The sequence below is a fragment of the Vollenhovia emeryi genome, unplaced genomic scaffold, assembly GCF_000949405.1.
Source record: "Vollenhovia emeryi isolate VEMERY1.0 unplaced genomic scaffold, V.emery_V1.0 DF939186.1, whole genome shotgun sequence".
Lineage (NCBI taxonomy): Eukaryota > Metazoa > Arthropoda > Insecta > Hymenoptera > Formicidae > Vollenhovia > Vollenhovia emeryi.
Window position 1 is genome coordinate 987424 of NW_011967180.1, and position 20516 is coordinate 1007939.

Sequence of the window (20516 nt, forward strand, 5' to 3'; positions counted from 1 at the left end):
CAGGTAATTTTAGTATACATTTTACTAGTAAACTGCACGGTTCAATTTAAAAACACTCACAAAGTTGTTCAAACTGCCAAGTTGTCCCACGATCACATGATTTTCAGGATAAATTTAAAGAGAACATTCTCTCCGTGTACCTAAACGCAACAGAAGTCTTGAAAGCTTACCAATACCCAAAGTAATGTGAGACCAGTAATGGCGACGCAAGAAGTAGATGCCCTCTCGCCTCTGCAAGAGATCTCTCGCACTCGATTCAATATTTGGTGTATTATTTTGCGCATTCAACTTAAAAGCAGCCAACAAATTATACTCGAAGCGACCGATACGAGATATGTATCCGAATATGAACATCGTTTAAAGAGACAATTATCGTCCGTTGTTATCGCAATGAAGAAGTAATTTCAAGTTAGTCAGCGCTTCGATTTTTCGACGTACAGATTTCACGTGTGAATCGCGAGAGATATCTGTTTTGCCGGTTGACCGAGCATCGATAGCGAATCGCGAGGATTTAGCGATCACGCGACGATATCGATTGCTGATTATTCACGGCGAGCGATCGCGGTTTCTTCCCGTACTTATCGCGAACTCGTATCAAGAAAGACCAATACGATATGCGGGCCGCTAACCGCGATCCGTTCGACTGTCGCCGCGTGAATCATTAGGCACAATGAGAGTACGTTGTTTCCGACCAAAAAGTGTTTACGGCGCTACGTCATTTCTCGGAACCAGAGCTCGGCGTTCGACGCCCGATATTCAAAGAATTTCCGCGATTAATAAACCTCAATAATCAACGAGATTTTTAACAGCGCGATATATTACGTCCTCTTAATAAACGTTTTCTCCATTCTCAGGCTAGTACTACATTTGTCGTACGACAAAATTCTCGAGCATGTTGATTGGTTCCAGAATGGTAAAGTATCTCGAGTATCGAGAAATTTTCTATCCCGCAGCCAATCAACGTTCTTGAAAGCTGGCTGCATTTAGCTGAAAAAGCTGCTTTGCAACTGTTGTAAAATTCATAAATCTGATTGACGTATGCTCTTGAATGCACTCAAGATTAAGAGAATACGTCAATCAGAATCACGAATTTTACAACAGCTGCAAAGCAGCTTTTTCTGAACGCAGCCGATGTGTCGTACGAATGTAATACCAGCCTTGACCTTTTTATCGAAACAGGAACTTTATCTTCACTGCATGCTTAACAAAATTGCAACTATAGTGGGAAAAGCCTAAAGTGCGAAGAAAAAATTTTCAAATCGCAAGATCCATTCAAAATATATCAGTTTCCCCATTGCTTCGTGCTGTTGCTTAGAGAGTCTTCTTTCAATCTTCTTTCCCCCGCGCGTTTCCCACTTGGATAGCAAAATCTGTCGAGAGAATAAACAGCCGCTGCAAATTTTGTCGATAGAATGCCAGCAGAAGTATAACAGAATCTGCACTTTTAACGGAAGATAATGGCAGATTGACTGCAGAAACTGTGCAGAAGTTGCTGCTCCGTAACTATTTAAATGACGTACGTATCTCATGAAAGAATTAAATGATAGATTCTGCACGATTTCTGCCGAGCGATCTACCGTTAGATCATATCGGCAGGCTCCGCCGGCAACACGTAAGTTTAGTATCAATGTATATTACATGATCTGTTGCGATACCCGGGCAAGTCTGCTGCCAATCCGTTGCCATACCGCGAACAGGTTGTTTAGGTCCGGTTTCACCAAACGTTTAGCTTTAATCTTAGTCTAATTTCGTCTCTTTCTAAAGTAACAGTTGAAAAGAGGCAAAGAACGAAGTGAGCTAAGCTCAAAGTTAAGCAACGTTGACGAAACCGGGCCTTAATCTTACAATTAGGCGATCTTCGGCGACTCTTTGGTACACGATGGTACACGTACCAAAGTGTACCAGAGCGCGGTGTCCCGGTATTATTTATTTTGTGCATAAAAGCGCCAATGAAAATAATTACAAGCGCAAAAACTATATTCGACTGTGTCGGTAAAAAAGATGGCTGAGGGAGTTCTCGCCGATGGCCGAGGGCCCTTAAACCAGTCTCTATCTTTCAAAAAAAAAAAAAAAAATAGAAACACCAATCGTCAAGTTATCACATCGTCCTATTAGCGGAACGGTTTATCTAACTAGCTCTCGGCCGGCGGCGTGGCGCAGCCTTAAAGTTCATCGCGCAGCTGTAACTCCGTTTATTTGAGGCGCGGGAGGGCGGAAGGGACGGGTGGGGGAAGGGAGGGGGTAGGTAAGCTATGCACCGTAGAGAGGGTAGCGGTAGTGGGGGGGCGCGACGCCGCCGCCGTTGCTTTTGCTGCTGTTGCTGCTGGTTGCTGCTGTCATTGCCGTTCGCTGGCTCCTCGTGGGGTTAGCAGCCCCGGATAAATACGGGCCTGAGCGACGCGGAGCGGTCTCTCTCAGCCTCGCCGCCTCTCGCCACGCAGTTGCATTCTGTGCATTTGAGTCACGTCGCGGGGGCTACGTCACTCGCCAAAGTGTCGTTAGCGCGAGTCGCGGTCCGCGCGGTGGCCGATAAACAGTGCGTCCCGTCGGAGAGCGAGGAACCAGTGATCCGCGATCTCTTCTGCTATCCGAGGGGGGGGGGGTAGGGGGGGATTCGCCGCTTCTCCACGGCCGGCAGCTCGCGGGAGGAAACGAAGCCGTCCAGCCCCTCGTCGAGGAGACGAACGCCCCCCCGGGGCTCGCCGCTTCGGATCTTCCGACAACGGCGCCTCGATGGCAATCGCCAGGAGGCTCTCGCGCCAGTCTAATCGCACGCCCGCACGTGCCGACCAGCGTCGCGAGCCGACGATATAGCGCCGGCCGACCGATCTCTCTCGCCGTTGTCGTTACGCGGAGAGTTATCGAGCGGCGAGCGGCGTGGAACGCGCCGCGTTTTGTAGAAATATTTACCTCGGCGACGGCGACGGCGGCGCGCGCGAACGTCCGCGTGCAGATCAGCCTGCCCCGGGTATCGTTTGTTTACGGCAATCGCGTCCGCTCGTCCCCGTCGCGATTCCCATGCGATTGTCGCCTGATCGATCGCTGTGCGCGCGTGGATAGGAAATCCAGCGGAGGAAGAGTCCAGCAGCGGCGTCTTGGCTGAGAGAGAGAGAGAGAGAGAGAGAGATTCGTATCGGCGCGTGGGACACCGGAACGTCTCTTCTTTCCCCGAACTCACTTCCCGACCTCGTCCTGTCAAATGGTGGAGCGCAAGCATCAGCGGCGCACCATGGAGGACAGCGCGCAGGGTGCCCCGAGCGCCGTCCTCGAGGAGATTTTCTACGTGACGTCGAAGCGGAACACGTACTACAAGGTGAAGCTGACGGAGAAGGGCCTGAGCCTGCAGAAGGAGCACAACGGCGCCGCCAAGATCGAGACGATCGCCCTGGCTGACATAATCGGCTGCAGGTGCATGCGGTCGAAGCGCAGGAACGCGGGCAGCTGCGCCTGCCGACCGGGCGCGTCCAAGTCGCAGATGAAGCTGGTGGAGTCGGCCGAGATCTACCAGCAGTGCGACGAGCTCGACACGTCGGCCTACCTGTACATATACGCGTACACGCTGAAGAAGGCGCGCATGAAGGTGAGCAGCGTGAGGCGCGAGCGCACGACCATCACCCTGCGCTTTCGCAGCTTCGACAAGTACGAGGACAACCTGCGCGAGGCGAGCAGATGGCGGCTGGCGATCAAGTGCCTGGTCGCCAACGTGCCGGTGCCGAGGAACCTCATGAGCCCCAGCCACGGCAACCTGGAGACGCTGGTCGGGGGTGAGTGCGAGCGCGTCGTGTCTCTCCACCGAGGATCCGAGGATCCATCGATCGCGCGCGCGCGCGCGCGCGCGCGGAGCGAAAATAAAGGCCCGCATTAGCGATGCGTTTCGCGCGGTCCCGCGTCCCGCGGTTGAATCTCGCGTCGCTCGAGTCGCCGGCCGATCAGATGTTTCCACCCTTTCCCCGCGTTTCCGGGCGCACGCCCCAATTTCTGTTGATTTCCTCGGGGCAAATTGACCTTTCGCAGACTCGGGCGTGTAACAACAATAACGGCGCACGGTACCGTCCGGCCGCGCGTCTCAAAGGCGCAAATAGATTTAAAACTGATCTTAATCTGTTACATCACCGAGCGAATTCGATCCGCGAGGTCGAAATGTAAGAGCGGCGATCACGCCGGTCGTCGCGTAGTATGGCGTGCTCTTCTCTTTTCTTAAGTTTACCCTTTTGTGGGAACGTCTTTCAACCGTCAGCGTGATATTTATGAAAATTCCTTTAAATTCATGCCTAATCTTGACTAAAGCACTTTTTATACGCTTCTTTCCGTTTCAAGTCACAACACACGACTTGGCATACCGACGAATCTCGTTTGCACTCTGGGAAAAAAAAGTCAGTTATAACCCATTTTGGGACCCACCATTAGTAATCGAATTATTTGGATTGTTCGTAACTCTACTCTGGGAAAAATTTTGACCGTTTTTTGATGTAGTTAAGCAACTTAACATTTCGGTTATTGCCACTTAAGTGAAAATCTTTGCGTTACTGAATATCGACAGAACTAATTGAGAGAATTGATTAGTATTACTCTAATATCTTGAATATGGATAGAACGGCTAATTGTGATTTTTAGTTACGCGAGATAAAATTCGTAAAAGTTAAAGTTACGAACAATCTAAATAATTCGATTACTAATTGTGGGCCCCAAAATGGATTGTAACTGACATTTTTTTTCCCAGAGCAAGGTTGCATCTCGTGTTTTAACATAAAAATTGCATAACATCGAGATACGACGCAAAAGAGATCAGTCGATATGTTATTCCACACATTTCTTGACATTTAAAACGAATATTTTTAAACGGCAATAATCGGAAGGACGCCTAATAATTCCGTCTACGACTGCATTTATTTCGTCGGTGTCCGTTAAGTCTAGTCTACAATGTGCTTTCTGCGTCTAGAAATATTATATTTTATGTAAACAAATGAAAACGCTTAAAAAAATTTGTCGTCGGTGTACGATTATACAATGTATACTGTACAACTGATCTCGCCTTGCACACATTTTTTTTAAACGTATCTATTGACTACAAAATAGAATATTTCTAGACGCAGAGAGCACATTGTAAATTAGGCTTTAATCCGAATTTTGTTGCTCGCTCCACGTGTCCGACATCCTCGCGAAAAATATATTTTTCGGCGCAAACTATCTCGTGCTTATCTACTACGGAATTTTTTACGTTTACATTGTTTACGCAGGGTACATGTTTTGTTGACGTGCCACGCGGACCTGCTAATCTCAATGATTTCTCTCGACCGCTACAATTATCAAGCACATTCACTTTACGAATGATTCCGCGTGGCATACGAATTCCGATAAGCACGTATACAGGGTGTCCTGAAATTCGCGAATCAAAATACCACAGCAAGAAAGTCGTCGAAAAAATAAATTAAAAAGTTATTCGAAAAATGGCAAATAACTTTTTAATTTATTTTTTTCGACGACTTTCTTGATATGCAATTTTGATTCGCGAATTTCAGGACACCCTGTATGTATACTTATAGAGATTTGTATGTTATGCAGAACTTATCGTGAATTTAAAATGCTAACTACACAACCGAGGGAATATGTATGTACAGTCGTGGTCGGAAAGGTTGTCCGACGTTTTATGATAAATTTCGGAAATACAGTTTATCACACGAGAGATTATAGCGGATTCCATGACGGATGTGTGCAGTGACGCGTTATCACAGCAAAAGAATGATATGTACGACTATCTACGAAATAATCACGTACGAATATTTCGAAAACTTACTGTGAAACGTCGAACAATCTTTCTATGGCCGCACACTAGGAATCACTGATGCCTTTTCGTGATGAATTTACATCACATTTATACATTTTGCATATACGCACATGGAAAATGTGTATGTGTTCTACCTGTGCCTAAATTCAGATGGGAATGCATCCGTGATTTTTAGTGTACGCTATAAATTCATATGGGAAGGCATCGGTAATTCCTAGTGTACACGCACCGGCATAAATGCTGTCCCTATCCTTGTGAGGTGCACGCACACAACTAGAGTCCCTGTAGTTGTGTGCGTGCACCTCGCAAGGATAGGGACAGCATTTATGCCGGTGCGTGTACATACGCTATCTGGTAAATTCTAGAGGAATTCTGATTCGTCAATTTTCTAACAGACGACTGGTTGAATCTATCAGATTTTTTTTCAGTGTAGTGTACGCACACTAGTGCTAAAAGAGAATCTGGTTGCGTTAATTAAAAATCTGGTAGATTCAGCCAGTCGTCTGTTAGAAAATCGACGAATCGGAATTCCTTTAGGATTTACCAGATGTGTATAAGCGGAGTCTAGCAAACTTCTGGTTATGAAATATCAAGCCCTATCGTGCTAACTAGAAATTCTGTTTGGTTTAACCAAAATACATTCTATCACACATATCTTGTTGATACAATCGAAGCATTTTTCTCAGTTTCCCCGTATGAATGTAGGCGCATGTAGAACGCATGTTACATTTTTCATGTATGTATATGCAAAGTGTATAAATGTGTTGATATGTGCGCAAATTCACGTGGGAAGGCATCGGCGATTCCTAGTGTACAATGCATCGTTCGATGTCGCGATATGAGTTATTACTACTCGAACGTATGTGGGATAATTGAATCGATATTGGGAAATTAGTGTAGGATAATTGAATCTATATCGAGAAATTAGTGTTTTATATATATATATATATATATATATATATATATAGTTGTCTGTATTACGAAACCTCGGTGATTTCGCGGCTCATAAATCATGACTGCGATCATCCGTTTCCCGTGTTTCTCATATGTCGTAAAACAGTGGCGCGTACGTCATTCCCGTATCGTGTTATCTTGCTCTTATAAATGCTATACGATCATGCCTCATTCAGGTATACATATACGCATTCCTAGCGATCGGATCAAGCGCGATTATGATAACGTATTTCAGTCGTAAAGGTACTAGTTGGGTATGAAAGAGATTCTGCCGGTAGAAAGATAAATAAAGACGGTGTAAAATGATATCTTCTTGAGCAAATTCCGAAAAGCCGATAAATTGGAAGTGTCTTCCTTCAATTCGCTGTTAAATGTGTGGCATTCAATTTAACTCAATGAGCAGTCGCCACTGCTCTTACTCAATGTGTCGTTGATTTAATTAAACAACGAAGTTAAGAGGAACCGTGAAACAGATTGAATAAAAGACGTGGTCGCTCCTTGAACAATTTAATAGTTGTTCAAATCATCTTTTTAATTAAAAGACGTAGTTGGTTTGTAACTACAATTTCTGTTCAAATAATAAATCTTGCTACACTTGATAGTTAAAAACAACAACACATTGAGTAGGAGCAGTGGCGACTCATTCTCTTCTTTAATGTCGACAAGTAAAAGAAGATGATGTTCTGATCTTAAAGAATTGACGGCGACACAACGTGATCAGAAGATTAATTAACATTAGAAATTTTGTTTGGAATTGAATCGCTCAGTGACTACGAAGCTTTATCGACTTAATACTACAAAAACGGTGAAGCTTACACAATCTTTTAGTTGCGTCATAGATCCACAAATTCTTGTTCTCATTGTCAGATATTTTGCAGATAGGTTTGTTCTTACACTCCGGGATTGAGATGTCGAGAGTAAAAATAATTCTCATTTTAAAACATAGAAGGCAGAGTCGACAACAAGTATACAGGGACTTTCCTTCAAGTATATGGTGTCTGTGTTTTAGGGATAATGTATTTTTAAGAATAATACATTTTCAGAAATTTACGCGTATATTTTGAAATTTCTCGGTATAGAAATATCGTGCGCAAACTTTGGAATAACTTCGCTGGTTCGTAGACTTTTTCCTTCAGCTCTTTCGTTTATCTCTTCTTGCGTCACGGACTAGCCGTAATGCGCCTATTATCGAGTACATAATGAGCACTTATGCTCTCTACGTGCAATACCTTTGTATGCAAATGGCAATTATATCTAGGCTATAACGCGCACATGGAAACAACATATCTGTATGTCTGTACGTCCTAGCGATTAGTTCCCCCGCACAGAGCGTGCGTTTCCATAACTTCTTATGTAATCTCTAATTCCAGTCATTGCGCGTATCACGTGGTCTCGCGAATTAAGTTTTAGCAATGACGGTATGAGGGCACGTGTGACATTCGGTCTACGTATGATAAGCGATAACAAATAATAACTTCGCAGTCGACTTGAAAAACTTCGTAGAGATAGTGTAATCTTGAAAATAATACGATAAACTCGTTTTTAGAACGAAAAATTTCAGGGACTTTGTTTTGGGAGCATTGAAACCCTCGCAAATAAGACGTCGTTTCTCGCAATATGCAATATTTCGTGGCTTTCCTCCGGAAACGTCCAAAGAAATATTGAATCCTTGAAAAACGAAATGGCACGGTTTTGTTCCGCCAGTACGAGATGGAGCAACACTGCCGAGAGACTCGTAAATTTCCAGCTATTGTGTACAATTCTTTAATAATTGTAAAATATTGAAAAAAACACTCACAAAACGGTTTGAAGATTTACGAGCAAGATTTATATACTGCCCGACACTGATTTTGACAAATTTTTGTGTGGGCACATTTAAAATCAATTTTCTTTAATGCCAACAAGTAAAAAACAAGGATGCTGTTTCTGTCTTGATGAATTGACGGCGAAACAGCGTGACGAGAAGATTTAGATTGGACTTTCTTTGGACCTGAATCGCTATAAAACTTTATTAATTTTTTTCGCAATAAATTAAAAATGTGAAATATTCAGACACTAATACCCTGTCTCTTAGTCATTTATTTCTTCAAATTTGTATTTATCACATTTGAGCCGTACGAATTTTATTAATTTGTTGATCAATTCGGACTCTAAGTGGATTTACCGGCGATTGTTTTAGATAATAGGTAAAATAGTAATAATTTTGACGTTCTTACTTTCTTTATCTATTCCGAGTATTATCTGACCTGATTCAAGTGGTTGCATATGGATGATACAATACGTTACTCATTATCGTACGCTTTACGTCAAACGTTTACACCATTAACGTTAAGAAAACCGTAGGCAAACAAAGCACTTGCGTTGTTGAAAAAGCCGGGATTGTTTTTGCTTCTTCTTACAATAATGACGACTTAACGTCGCCGATCAAGGTTGTCGGGCAGCGCGTGATTGATATATGTATTTCGTCGATTCCCGCACCTCTTGTACGTTTCCACGCGCAAACAATACGCGGAACGTTACAGATTTGACGATTTCGACTTTTGTCTGGCCGCGAGCGAATTGTTGCCATAATACCGTGTGTCGCAGGTGGGCGCATCGCGAAAAGAGGCGGTTCGATTACGACACGCGCGGCTTCCGCGTTTAATTTTCGCGATCTTCCTGTTGGCACACGTTGCAGCATTTCAACATCCGTACCCGATTGATATCTTTCCACGGTACACACGTCGCGCGCGCGCGCGCGATTCAACCTTGATGGCGTATCACTTTTGAGTACAAAGAGAAAAGTCCGGTGCGCCGCTTTACTCGGGTTCGCGAAATGATCCGTCGCGGTAACAACGTTTGCCCTTTAACGGCAAAGTCCGCTGTCTCTTTCCCATTAGAACCATTCTAGAATGAGTTGTTGGTCGGAAATCGAAACCATACGCCGGGGCCTTTCTCTTTCTTGGCGAAAGAAAAACTTTGTAAAATGTTTGGAATAAAATATTCACTCTGATAGAGTGAATATTTCACTCCATGCCAGCATTTGCACTTCAAAAATTTTAGAGAGAAGCACTGACATAGGACACGATGGCCATAGTTTATCGAAATGCCAGAAACACACTTTACTTTTGTTATATTTTTAATAACGGCGCATTACTTCACTGAAGTTTAACGTAATGCCATCGACACATTGAAGAAAAATAATACTTCATAGAAAATTTTACAACATGAGCATTGACCATCTTTCCAGACTAAGGAAAAGATAGCCATAGTATTATGGAGGAAATAAATGGTAAAATCGGAAAGAAAAATTATAGGTCACAATTTACATATGTTCGTTATGTGTCTAGCGTTGCTCACGACAGCTCAACTATAATTTTTCTGCAGCAGTTTGCAGCGTACCCATGTTTTATGAAAACCCCGCAGGCAGTTAAAAACATGACACGAAATAATATCATTTCGAGTGATGTATGTACACACGTAAACGTCAAATATCGATTGTCTTTGAGGAGGTTTACAAAAACGTACTATTTAGTGATTATTAAAGAAATTACAGTCTATGTTCATCTTTCCCGTGTAGACCGCAATACCTTGGTTTACCCTGCAATCCTGACTTCTCATTAACGATTAATAACTCGTTATGGCTCTTGGTCTCGGGTATTGGGCGCAGAATTACGATCTAACGATCGGCTGTCTAGAGAACGTTCCATCTGAAGCGTGCCATGCAGTATTACATACTTCTGCACGGAAAAAAAATGCTGTTGAATTAAATAAAAATTAAGTCAACAAGTACATTTCTTCAGAAACTACGCAAAAATTAAGTCGCTTGAATTAAACGTTGGCCTCACGGGCTGCCACAAACATAAATAATTCACTCAACTGTATCTGCTATGAAATGTAATTTTAAGCATTGAACTAAATATGCAGATTATTAAGACAACTGATGTTCTTCATTCGTTAATACTGATATTGTTTCAACGATTTTATTTCAGTTACACTGATCTTGTTGATGCATCATCATTTTTTCCCCGTGTATATACTACTAGACTGCTACCTTCGAACTGTAAAGTGAGGCAAGAGTTTCGCCATGTCTTGTTAGGTGTCACTGACAGACCGATGCACACAGACCACTTTATTCATCTGACAAGACATGGTGGAAATTATATTTGCCTCACTTTTTAGCTCGAAGGCTGCAGTCTAGTAGTATACAGGGTGTCCCAGGAGGAAAGGTCAATACTCTGGGAGGTGATAGTATCGGTCACTTTAAGCAAAAATGTTCATATGAATATATGTCCCATTCACCACTGTTTCCGAGATACATTTTGTTAACACTGGGATGCGTTCCACCGAGGGGGAAACCGCTGACCAAAATCTTGTACACCAATGCCCACTAATACCCAGTGGGCATTACTTAATCTTATTATCTTATTTTATCTTTATAATGCCCCAGCAAGGCCTGATGCCCAAACTAATGCCCAAAAAATGCCTATTAATGCCCAGTAATGCCGCAAATCTGTACACCACAGTGCCCTCAGCGGTTTCCCCCTCGCGTTCCACTTTCACGCAATGTATTGAAAACCTTGGAAAACACTTTACAATTCGGAATTCTGCGTGTAGGAGAGCGTCGACGGTATTCTTCAACAGCAGCAGTAGCGCTACCATCACAGAAACCGTAAACGTACAGCATATCTGCATATTCGACATTTGCGAATATGCGAGGCATTTTGAACATTTCTACAATGTTATCGGCACAACAGTCAACAGACGTATAAGAGTAAATTCCCGCGGACGTTTATGAGATTGGACGGAGGGTGAAGTGTACAGGAAAAAAAGTAAACGCACAAGACATTCATGTAGCTCTATCTCGGAAACAGTGGGGAATGGAACGTATATTCATACGAACATTTTTTGCTTAAAATAACCGATACTATCACCTTCCAGAATATTGACCTTTCCTCCTGGGACACCCTGTATAGAAGTCTGTGCAGTATTGCGAAAATCGTCGATCAAGTAGATATTTATCTCGGAGGCGTCGGTCGCCACTTAACGCACGTCATTCATGTGTCGTAATCAATATCGTGAAAATAAATTTCGAAGATAACGCCGCGAAGCGTAACTGAATTTCTTACATTTTAGATGCCGCGGGTCAGACGGCCGGATTATTTTCTCCGCGATACTCGTGGCATACTGGCAGATAAATCTCTGTATAAGGACGCAACACGTGGTGTGTCACGTTTTGAGTCTAGCGGTGATAATCCGCTCTATCGCGTTTCCGATAACCCCGTGAAGGCCGCAAAGGTTCCGTTACGAGTTAACAAGCTCTTTTTTTATATCCTGCCTGCACGCTACATGCGTAATCCACGCCTGCAATAGTGTCATAGTCTTAATTACGCAATGACGTCGGCCGCGTATCGAAAGTACAGGCGTGTTTCAACTATTCCGTTCGCGCCGCGCGCTCATTTCACTTCGTTTTGCTCCGAATGCGGAAATGCCGCGAGGGATCGCGTGCTCGAAACGAATTACCGCGACGCGGGTTGAGTCTCGCTCGCTGTTACGTAACGCATTATTTATGGTAAACACAGATATGGATGGAAAACAATAATCACCTCTCGGGGAGCGATCTATTGCCGGGAAAGTTTTATTATTTTTTGTTTTTGGCGAGAAAGCCGAACGTTCGCGTGTAACGTCTTCCAGAAAGCGATAAGTTCTTCGCGAGTTTCTTATCTCCTTGAATTTCGCGGGGCGCCTTAAGCAGCCTCGATTTAAAAATAGATGGACTCACTAGACCAACGCTTGCTGTATCCTTTTTTTTTATTCCTTTTATGCAGCATAGCTCTATGCAACTAGCGTGACCATTTATGCGCCCGAACGAGAGACGCCGGGAACGTTAACAGCGGGACTTTTCATCGCCCGCCGCTTTTCTGAAATTCCCAGTAAACTCTACTACACTGGAGTAAATATCTACCAAGTTAACTATCCTAATTATGCATGGGACATATTTAAGGTTAAACCAACATTCATTTATTTATAATAATTCGTCGACTGAATATTAAAAGAAACTAAAAATACCAATGGAAACAATGAAAGCAGTTTTAAGACCGACTTTAAATTAATTGATTGTAAATAAAAAAGTTATTATAAATCTTTACGCACGTGTCCTAATTGTAGATGAGCAAATTAAGTCGCGTTCCTGCAACGGTACTCGAGTTTTCGTCACACGAGAAAAATGACGTATTTAATGTGAGATTTTATGAAGAAATGTAGATTTCATAATTTAATTAAGTAAAATACGTAGGTATAACATTCATGTAAAGAAACGTATAATATATTTTTGTTAAATGTCCACAACGTTTCTGAGGGAAACCTTAGGATATAATAATTTTAAATAAGCTGAAGAACATGAAAAGTATTTTTGTGTTTTCGTTGCAATGTGTACTTTTTTAAACGTCACTCAACATTGGGACACGACCCGTGTACGGGACAGTTATCTTACCTTGTTAAGAGAATGGACAGAGAGTGAGATATCGGTTCCATCTGTATCTCTTCCGAGTAATTCTGATTGGTCGACGATTTTTCATCTTGCCTTATGCAAGTGAGATAGAAAACCGCTGACTAATCAGAATTATTAGATAGAGACGCGGATGGAAGCGCTTGCCCGTCCGGCTCTGTCCATTTTCTGCCATTTACAGTAGATATTCCAGTATAGCATACAGTCCACTGGAAATTTTTTTTTTAATCGGAGACAACGATCGGTTACACGGAATCACTCCGTTCAATTGATTCGGAATGTCGTTTAATCTTATTGATAAATCTTATCGATAAAAATCAATAAATCGCCACGGGGACAGCTATTATATGACTTCAATAGACATTCATGAAATTATTGAAAGAAGAATTACGCGAGTCTGTTAAAATAGAAGACGCTTTTAAACGTAATGATTCTCGCGCAAAGTTATCTCTCGACGTTTGCTAATAGCATATGCGATTGCTTGCATACTAGTGCGCACATAGTGCACACGAAGGCTTGTTTACAGTCAATTTTTATATTTCAGGGTCGTCTTAAGGATCGTCTACAATAGATGAAGTAAGCCTGGCGTAAGAAGTAAGAGTAGGAGTAAAGAAGTGAATCATTTTCATTTCTCACTCCCATTTCAGCTCTGGAAACGCTTACTCGCGGCGAATTAAAGCGCAGTTCGACCAGTGCTACAAATATTTAAAAAAAATCATGCCTGTACTTCAGCCTTTACTCTGAAAGGTAAAGGTTCTGGCGAGGGGTAAACCGCCGAGGGCATTGTGGTGTACAGATTTGCGGCATTACTGGGCATTAGTTTGGGCATTAGGCATTGCTGGGGCACAGATAAAATAAAACAAGATAATAAGATAAAGTAATGTCCACTGGGCATTAGTGGGCATTGGTGTACATGATTTTGGTCAGCGGTTTACCCCTCGGGTTATACTTTTCTTACTTCTTACTGCTTACTTTCGTTGTAAACGGTCCTGTAAATATCTCTTCGAATATTTTTCAACCAGTAAACCGATTTGTATAGCATCCGTACTAAATGCTCTTTCAACGTGTATTTGAGACAAAGTTAAATATAAAAATTGACCGTAAACAGGCCGTAGTGTGCACTCAGTGCGCACTAGTGCAAGCAACCGAATTCGTTATAACATTTCTGTCGCCAACGTGACGATCTGCGCGTCGTACGTGCACGGCTTCCCGATAGCGCTGAAAAAATATCGGGCGTATATCATTTATCTTATTATTGCTGACGTTGAACAATACCATGGCACTGAACGTTTCAGTTACTTAACGTTAGATTGCATTTATCTTCCATCGCAAGTAAATAAACGATAAATCTAAAGGCAGAGTCAGCTATTCCCAAAGAGCAGTGAAATTTTTTTTTCTAACGCTGCTCTGCATATCAACGATACAAAGCCGAGGATACGAGCGACTGAACATAAAGATCGGCGACACGTGCGCGTGATCGATCTCCGACGATTGCAAATTGCAATTGCGAAACAGAGTTGGGTGGAGGGGTTTTCTTTTATATTCTTTGTCAAGGAATACGCACAAGACAAATAAAGCCTCTCTCATCTGTTGCTTCAGCGATTATAGTTGCAGACTCTTTCATTTTGCACAATTTATATGCTTTCTGTCGGATTATTGATGAATTCGAATAATGAATCGACAGTCACGCTAGACGCGACGTTGTCTTTACAGCTTTACATTGTCTGCATTGTTAAACATATGCGCCGATTATGCGCGACAAATTTTACACGGTGTTGACACGCTTAACACGAATGCTGTAAAAAAACTAAATTATGTCCCACCGAGATCGATCTTTCTTTCAGACGTGTCGTTTCTTCGCGTCTCGCCGGACGAGAGATAAATGTTTTTATTTGTGCGCCATGGTCGCACATGGAAGATGAAAAGACTATCTATTATACAATCCTGATTAAACTGTTATTTACTCGTTGTCAAGTCAGCTGTCAAAATATGCTCGTGAAGCGAATATATCAGCCTCGGCAAAAAAGTGTCGCGGGCATCAATCTGATTCTACTCTTTCGCAACGCGATTGCGAATATATCGAAAATAAAAAAATTAAGCAGCGGGACGTTGACAATTTACCGACTTGAGTGCTCGCGGGATGCAGCGGTTTCCATGTATCGAGGACCTCTTCAAGCCTGGATCGGTCGGTTCTCGCTTTTTTTTTTTTCGTGAAAAGGAGCGCGTTCTCTCGAGGTGATAAAGAGCTGCTCTCGCGCCCGCTACATAACGAACAGCGATTTAGCGCGATAAGACGAGTTGTCTAGAGGTGTTTCTTTGGAACCGAGTATGACTGTCCGATCAGGATGATCAGAACTTTGAGATTTTTTTAAAATTTACTAGCAAAATGTATGGTAGAATTTCAAAAAACTTTCATAAAGTTCTTCGAAATGCCATGTCGTCCCACGATAACATAATTTTCAGAATACATCACAAGAGAAAATTCTCTCCATGTAGTGTTGAATTCGGCGTTTAATCAAGATTAAGCATGAATTTCAAGGAATTTTCAGAAATATCACGCTAATATAATCTACGGATCGAAGGGTAAACCGCTGGGAGCATTGTGGTGTACAGATTTGCGGTATTACTGGACATTACTAGACATTAGTTTGGGCTTTGCTGGGGCACAGATAAAATAAGATAATAAAGTAAAGCAATGCCCGCTGGGCATTAGTATAGGAATCGATTGTACATGATTTTGTTCAGCGGTTTACCCCTCGCTAACGGTTGAAAGGCGTTCGCACAAAAGAGTAAACTTGAAAAAAAAAATCTTTCGCTAATGTTGCAGCGTGCCCGGGCGAGAGTCGGAAGCTCCTGGTGCTGTTGAACCCGAAATCGGGGCCCGGCAGGGGCAGGGAGACCTTCCAGAAGAGGATCCATCCAATCCTGTCGGAGGCGGAGAGATCGTACGAGATTCATATTACCAAGTGTCCTAATTACGCTCGCGAGTTCGTGCGCATGAGGGACATCTATCAGTGGAGCGGCTTGCTGATGGTCGGCGGTGACGGGATCGTCTTCGAGGTGGTGAACGGGCTTTTCCAGAGGCCCGATTGGGAGAGAGCGCTTCGCGAATTGCCGCTCGGGGTGATACCGTGCGGCTCCGGCAACGGCTTAGCAAAGTCTATCGCCTACGCGAAGAAGTAAGCTCCTCTTAATCTCACGCGGCCTGATTATCGCCGTCCCTCGTCGCGAAATTGCGCGCAATTTTCGGCGGAGTTATTCGCTGATTACGACGTGAGGTTCGATGGAATTCACGTTCCATTATCGGACTCGTTCTACGAAACGATTTGCATAAACAGGATAAAGTTTTCGGAAAACTCGCATTGCGCGAGAAGGACGCAATCGTTTATTAACAATGTTTAACGAACGAAGTGCGCGAGAACGAGACTAATCGGTTCCCCGTAATCTCTTTCGTGCTGAATATGATTCCGTTTATCAATTCCAAAGTATTGTGAAGGCTCCCAAAAAGCCAATGTGTAGAAAGTCGAGGAAGTGCTCGGTTCTCACAATTTAAAATCAAAATTTCTCTCTAATAAGATATTGCCTCATGCTTTATTCGGTCTAAACGAGTTTTCACTGAGGAAGACCCGAAGAAGGGTCGAAAAGTTTGTTTTCTTATTAAAGAGAAATTTTGATTTTAAATTGCGAGAACCGAGTTCCATTCATTTTTTGGCTCCCATTGGCACTTCCTCCTTTCTACATATTTCCGTTTATCAAATTGTTCTTCACGTCGCAATTTTTAGAAATTTGCGGTTTTATCGAAAGTGCTATCGGCGACTAAAGACTGTGGGAAACGAGTATTCTCAAGAATATTCTCGTTCTTGATTTTGAGAACAATGTAACTTTCTATGTTATCTTTCCGATTCGCGTCGCCGGAACTCATATCAATTTTAAGCGGATTATTCGTCTTACGATCGAGAAAAGTCTTGTTTACTTAATTCCCTGAATATCTCGGCAAAGCTATGACTAAAGGTGCGTTAGTCTAAGAACGGGGTGACGTTTCAGAGAACCGTACGATCGCAATCCCCTGCTTATCAGCGCGCTATCGGCGGTCAAGTGCAAAAGGACATCGATGGACATCGTGCGCGTAGAAACAAGGAGTCAGATCCTTTTCTCGTTCCTGTCAGTAGGCTGGGGCCTGCTCGCCGACATTGACATCGAAAGTGAACGACTGCGTGCCATCGGAGGCCAAAGATTCACCGTGTGGAGCGTTGCGCGCCTAATAGGATTGAGAACGTACAAAGGCAAAGTGTCCTATTTACCATGCAGCAAGGTCCCACCGACGGAAAATATGGGAAACGGCAAGATATTTCACAAGGACTACGTCACGGAGAACATACTGTCGCACTCGAGAAGCTACGGCGACGAATTGGACAGGTAATAATCTCGCGTGATGATAATAACGGATTTTTTTTTTTAATGGAATGTAATGGCAGATAAACGCATGTATTAAGGCACGACAGCGTGACCGTTTGCGTCAACGTGCCACGCGCCAGATAGCAAAGACGATTTCAAAGTACACGTACACGAAAGTTCTGTCATCAATTCTTTCGGAGCTCGTATCTTTTGTATATCTGGAGACAAAAGATACCGAATCTGTGGCTCGAAAACAGTGTCGCCGTAAGTATGCTGTGTGTGTATTGAAATTCAATTGTATATATACACACTGCATATTCGTCGAGTTGAATAATTTGGCTCCTCAGTCCGAAGATATCTTCGATAACTTAACACAGATTACACTTTGCGCAAAGTCTGTGTACTAAATGCGACAAGGGAAACGATATGTTATCTATACCGCTTTCCCAGTTACTTATCGAGTTTATGAGAAAAGTAATGTCTACATAGGTGTTGTGCCGAACCTGAATCAGTACCGAAAGGCTTCTACAATACTTTCGGTGAATCATCCAACGAATTAAACGGTTGCGACGATAACGACGTGATAACTGAGAACCTCGCCCTCGAGACGGAAAACGAGAGGAGGCACCGACTCGACAGTTTCTACTCCGCAACGTCGGTCAAGTCGACTTATTTCAGCACAGGTTCGGCCTCGAGTTATCACAGCGTGGAGGACGATGATAGCGCGGAGATTGGTATGTTGTTAAAATCGAACGTACCTCCCATTAAGTTTATAATATCCATACTGATAAATCTATCGTTAAGCCGCAGAAAACATCTGTAACAATCAAGTTATGTACGGACCGTCATCTACACTTCCGGCACTAACAACGCAGCTCTCCAACTGCTGGACAACGGTCCAAGGTAATTGCTTAAGTAACGCAGGTCTTGTTTCGGACTTTCGACAATTTTAAATAAATTTCTTCGAGCCGCCTCTCTTTTAAACATACGTTTGACTAGATATTTTTATCCAAGTATTTCGAAATCATATTGACGGGATAAACATTTTAATTCTAACATTTGTGGTTTATCAGATTCGTTTATAGGGACCGAGTTCAAAGACATGTATTTATTGTAATTGTCATATAATATATTGTCGTATTATATATACGGTGCCAAAGGTTGCCGCGTAATGCATCACTTATTAACCCTTTAACTCCAGTTGAATTCGAAGTAACGTCACGTACCACTTAATAAAACGCCGAATGCAATGAATCATAATTGAAAAAAAATATTGATAATGTAATGTAGCACTTTTCAGTTGCGGCACGATGCTCGTACGTGCGCTACGTTGGAAAAATTAATTTGTAGAATTTTTACACTATTTTTTTTACAACGCACGTTGATTAAAAGCAATTTCGTCAGTGTTTACACACGCGCTTGAAATTTCAGGGGAATTCATAATGGTGCATGCAGCTTATCAAACGCATTTGGGACAGGACTACTTTTTCGCGCCACGTGCTACATTAGCAGATGGAATTATTTGGCTTTTGATAGTTAAAGCCGGTATTACACGGGCCAACTTAGTACAAGTAAGCTACGTTAATAAAGACTGATAAAAGAAGAAGAAAACGATACGCTCGTGTAGCAATACTCATCGTGTTCGCTTATTAGTTTTTATTAGGTCTGAGTAGCGGGACTCATGTGACTTGTCCTGGCGTTGATATGATACCTGTCAAGGCATTCCGGATAGAACCTATGGAAGGAATGAGCGGACATATAACCGTGGACGGCGAAGAAGTTGATTACGGTCCGCTGCAAGCTGAGATATTTTCTTCCGTAGCATCGGTGATGACACCCTGACATAAACGATAATCATGTGTATTTAACGCGGTGATATCAACAACAAAATCAAATAATCCTCGGATATGATCCGAGAGGAGGAATTTGTTCTAGGCTAGCTTACAATTAGAGAATAAATTAGGTATATAATAGTAACACCAAACTGTTAATGTATATTAATATTCTATCTATGAAGATATTTCGGATTGTAAACTTTAAATTGACAATCTATGTAGGCTGTTTAAATCTCAATCTATCACCTTGCGATACGTTCGCTCAGGAAGAAGAGTTCTTTTCCCTCTTCGTGATGAAGAGACCGATAGATACATACATAAAATTATTTATTAACCTAGAGCTGGACGGGTTAAATCTGTTGCATCTTAATAGATACATTTAGCCATTTTGTAAAGTTTTCTATCAGTTTGTACAGTGTATCTATACATGCAACATAATGATATTATTTGTGCTCACTATTGTAAACTGTAATATTACGTGTAAGATACTATATTTTGTTACCATGGTTAAATAAATTAATAAATTGCGTTGTTTTTCACGCATGAAATATTTTGCGAGTCGATACTAATCAAGTGCATAAGAAAAGTGTAAACTTTATTATCACATCTTAATACGTTTTGCGTCTTACATCTCTAATGCACAGTAAAATGATGCTGCATTGTTTACGATTCGATATATATGCTGCACAAATGAAAATAGTATTTTAACGATAAGTAACATGCCGCGGCATGTTGTCGGTTTGGTTACATACGAGCCATTTCCTTTACTTTCCATACTAAAAGAACGATACCCGACGGGAATTATAAATTGTTAAGTCACAATGAGATCAATTAGGTATGACACGTCTGTCATACTTGAAAATGCTAAATTGCCAATGTTAAGATTTAGTTAGCGGTCTTGAATTCGTCCCCTTAATCGAATTATACGGTATATTTTTTTCACGCGCGATTATTGTTATACTTAATAAACGGAATTGAGGTTGAAAGGAAGCTGCTTTATTGAACCAAGCTCGTTCCGTTCCCGGGTTCCTGTCGTCTTCCATCCCATATTTACGCGCCA

General features: G+C 42.3%; 1 protein-coding gene across 2 annotated transcripts; it reads left to right on the top strand.

Moving 5' to 3' along the window:
- The first annotated feature begins 2626 nt into the window (after nucleotides 1-2626).
- On the top strand, nucleotides 2627-20442 carry LOC105562570 (sphingosine kinase 1-like). 2 transcript variants are annotated; one of them, XM_012013518.1, is made up of 7 exons: nucleotides 2627-3764; nucleotides 16054-16405; nucleotides 17271-17642; nucleotides 18111-18355; nucleotides 18432-18524; nucleotides 19053-19192; nucleotides 19275-20442. In XM_012013518.1, the coding sequence occupies exons 1-7, from the start codon at nucleotides 3200-3202 to the stop codon at nucleotides 19461-19463; spliced, it is 1956 nt and encodes a 651-aa protein (XP_011868908.1). In that variant the 5' UTR covers nucleotides 2627-3199; the 3' UTR covers nucleotides 19464-20442. The 2 variants fall into 2 exon arrangements, with proteins under 2 accessions (XP_011868908.1, XP_011868907.1); XM_012013517.1 differs by having other exon boundaries at nucleotides 2629-3764; nucleotides 18426-18524.
- The last annotated feature ends 74 nt before the right edge of the window (nucleotides 20443-20516 follow it).

Excerpts from the sequence above, each read along its gene's own strand:
- LOC105562570 (XM_012013517.1), top strand. The coding sequence starts at position 3,200 with ATGGTGGAGCGCAAGCATCAGCGGCGCACCATGGAGGACAGCGCGCAG. Across the intron at positions 3,765-16,053 it reads CCTGGAGACGCTGGTCGGGG|CGTGCCCGGGCGAGAGTCGG; the intron begins GTGAGTGCGAGC and ends CTAATGTTGCAG. Across the intron at positions 18,356-18,425 it reads CGATGATAGCGCGGAGATTG|CCGCAGAAAACATCTGTAAC; the intron begins GTATGTTGTTAA and ends TCTATCGTTAAG.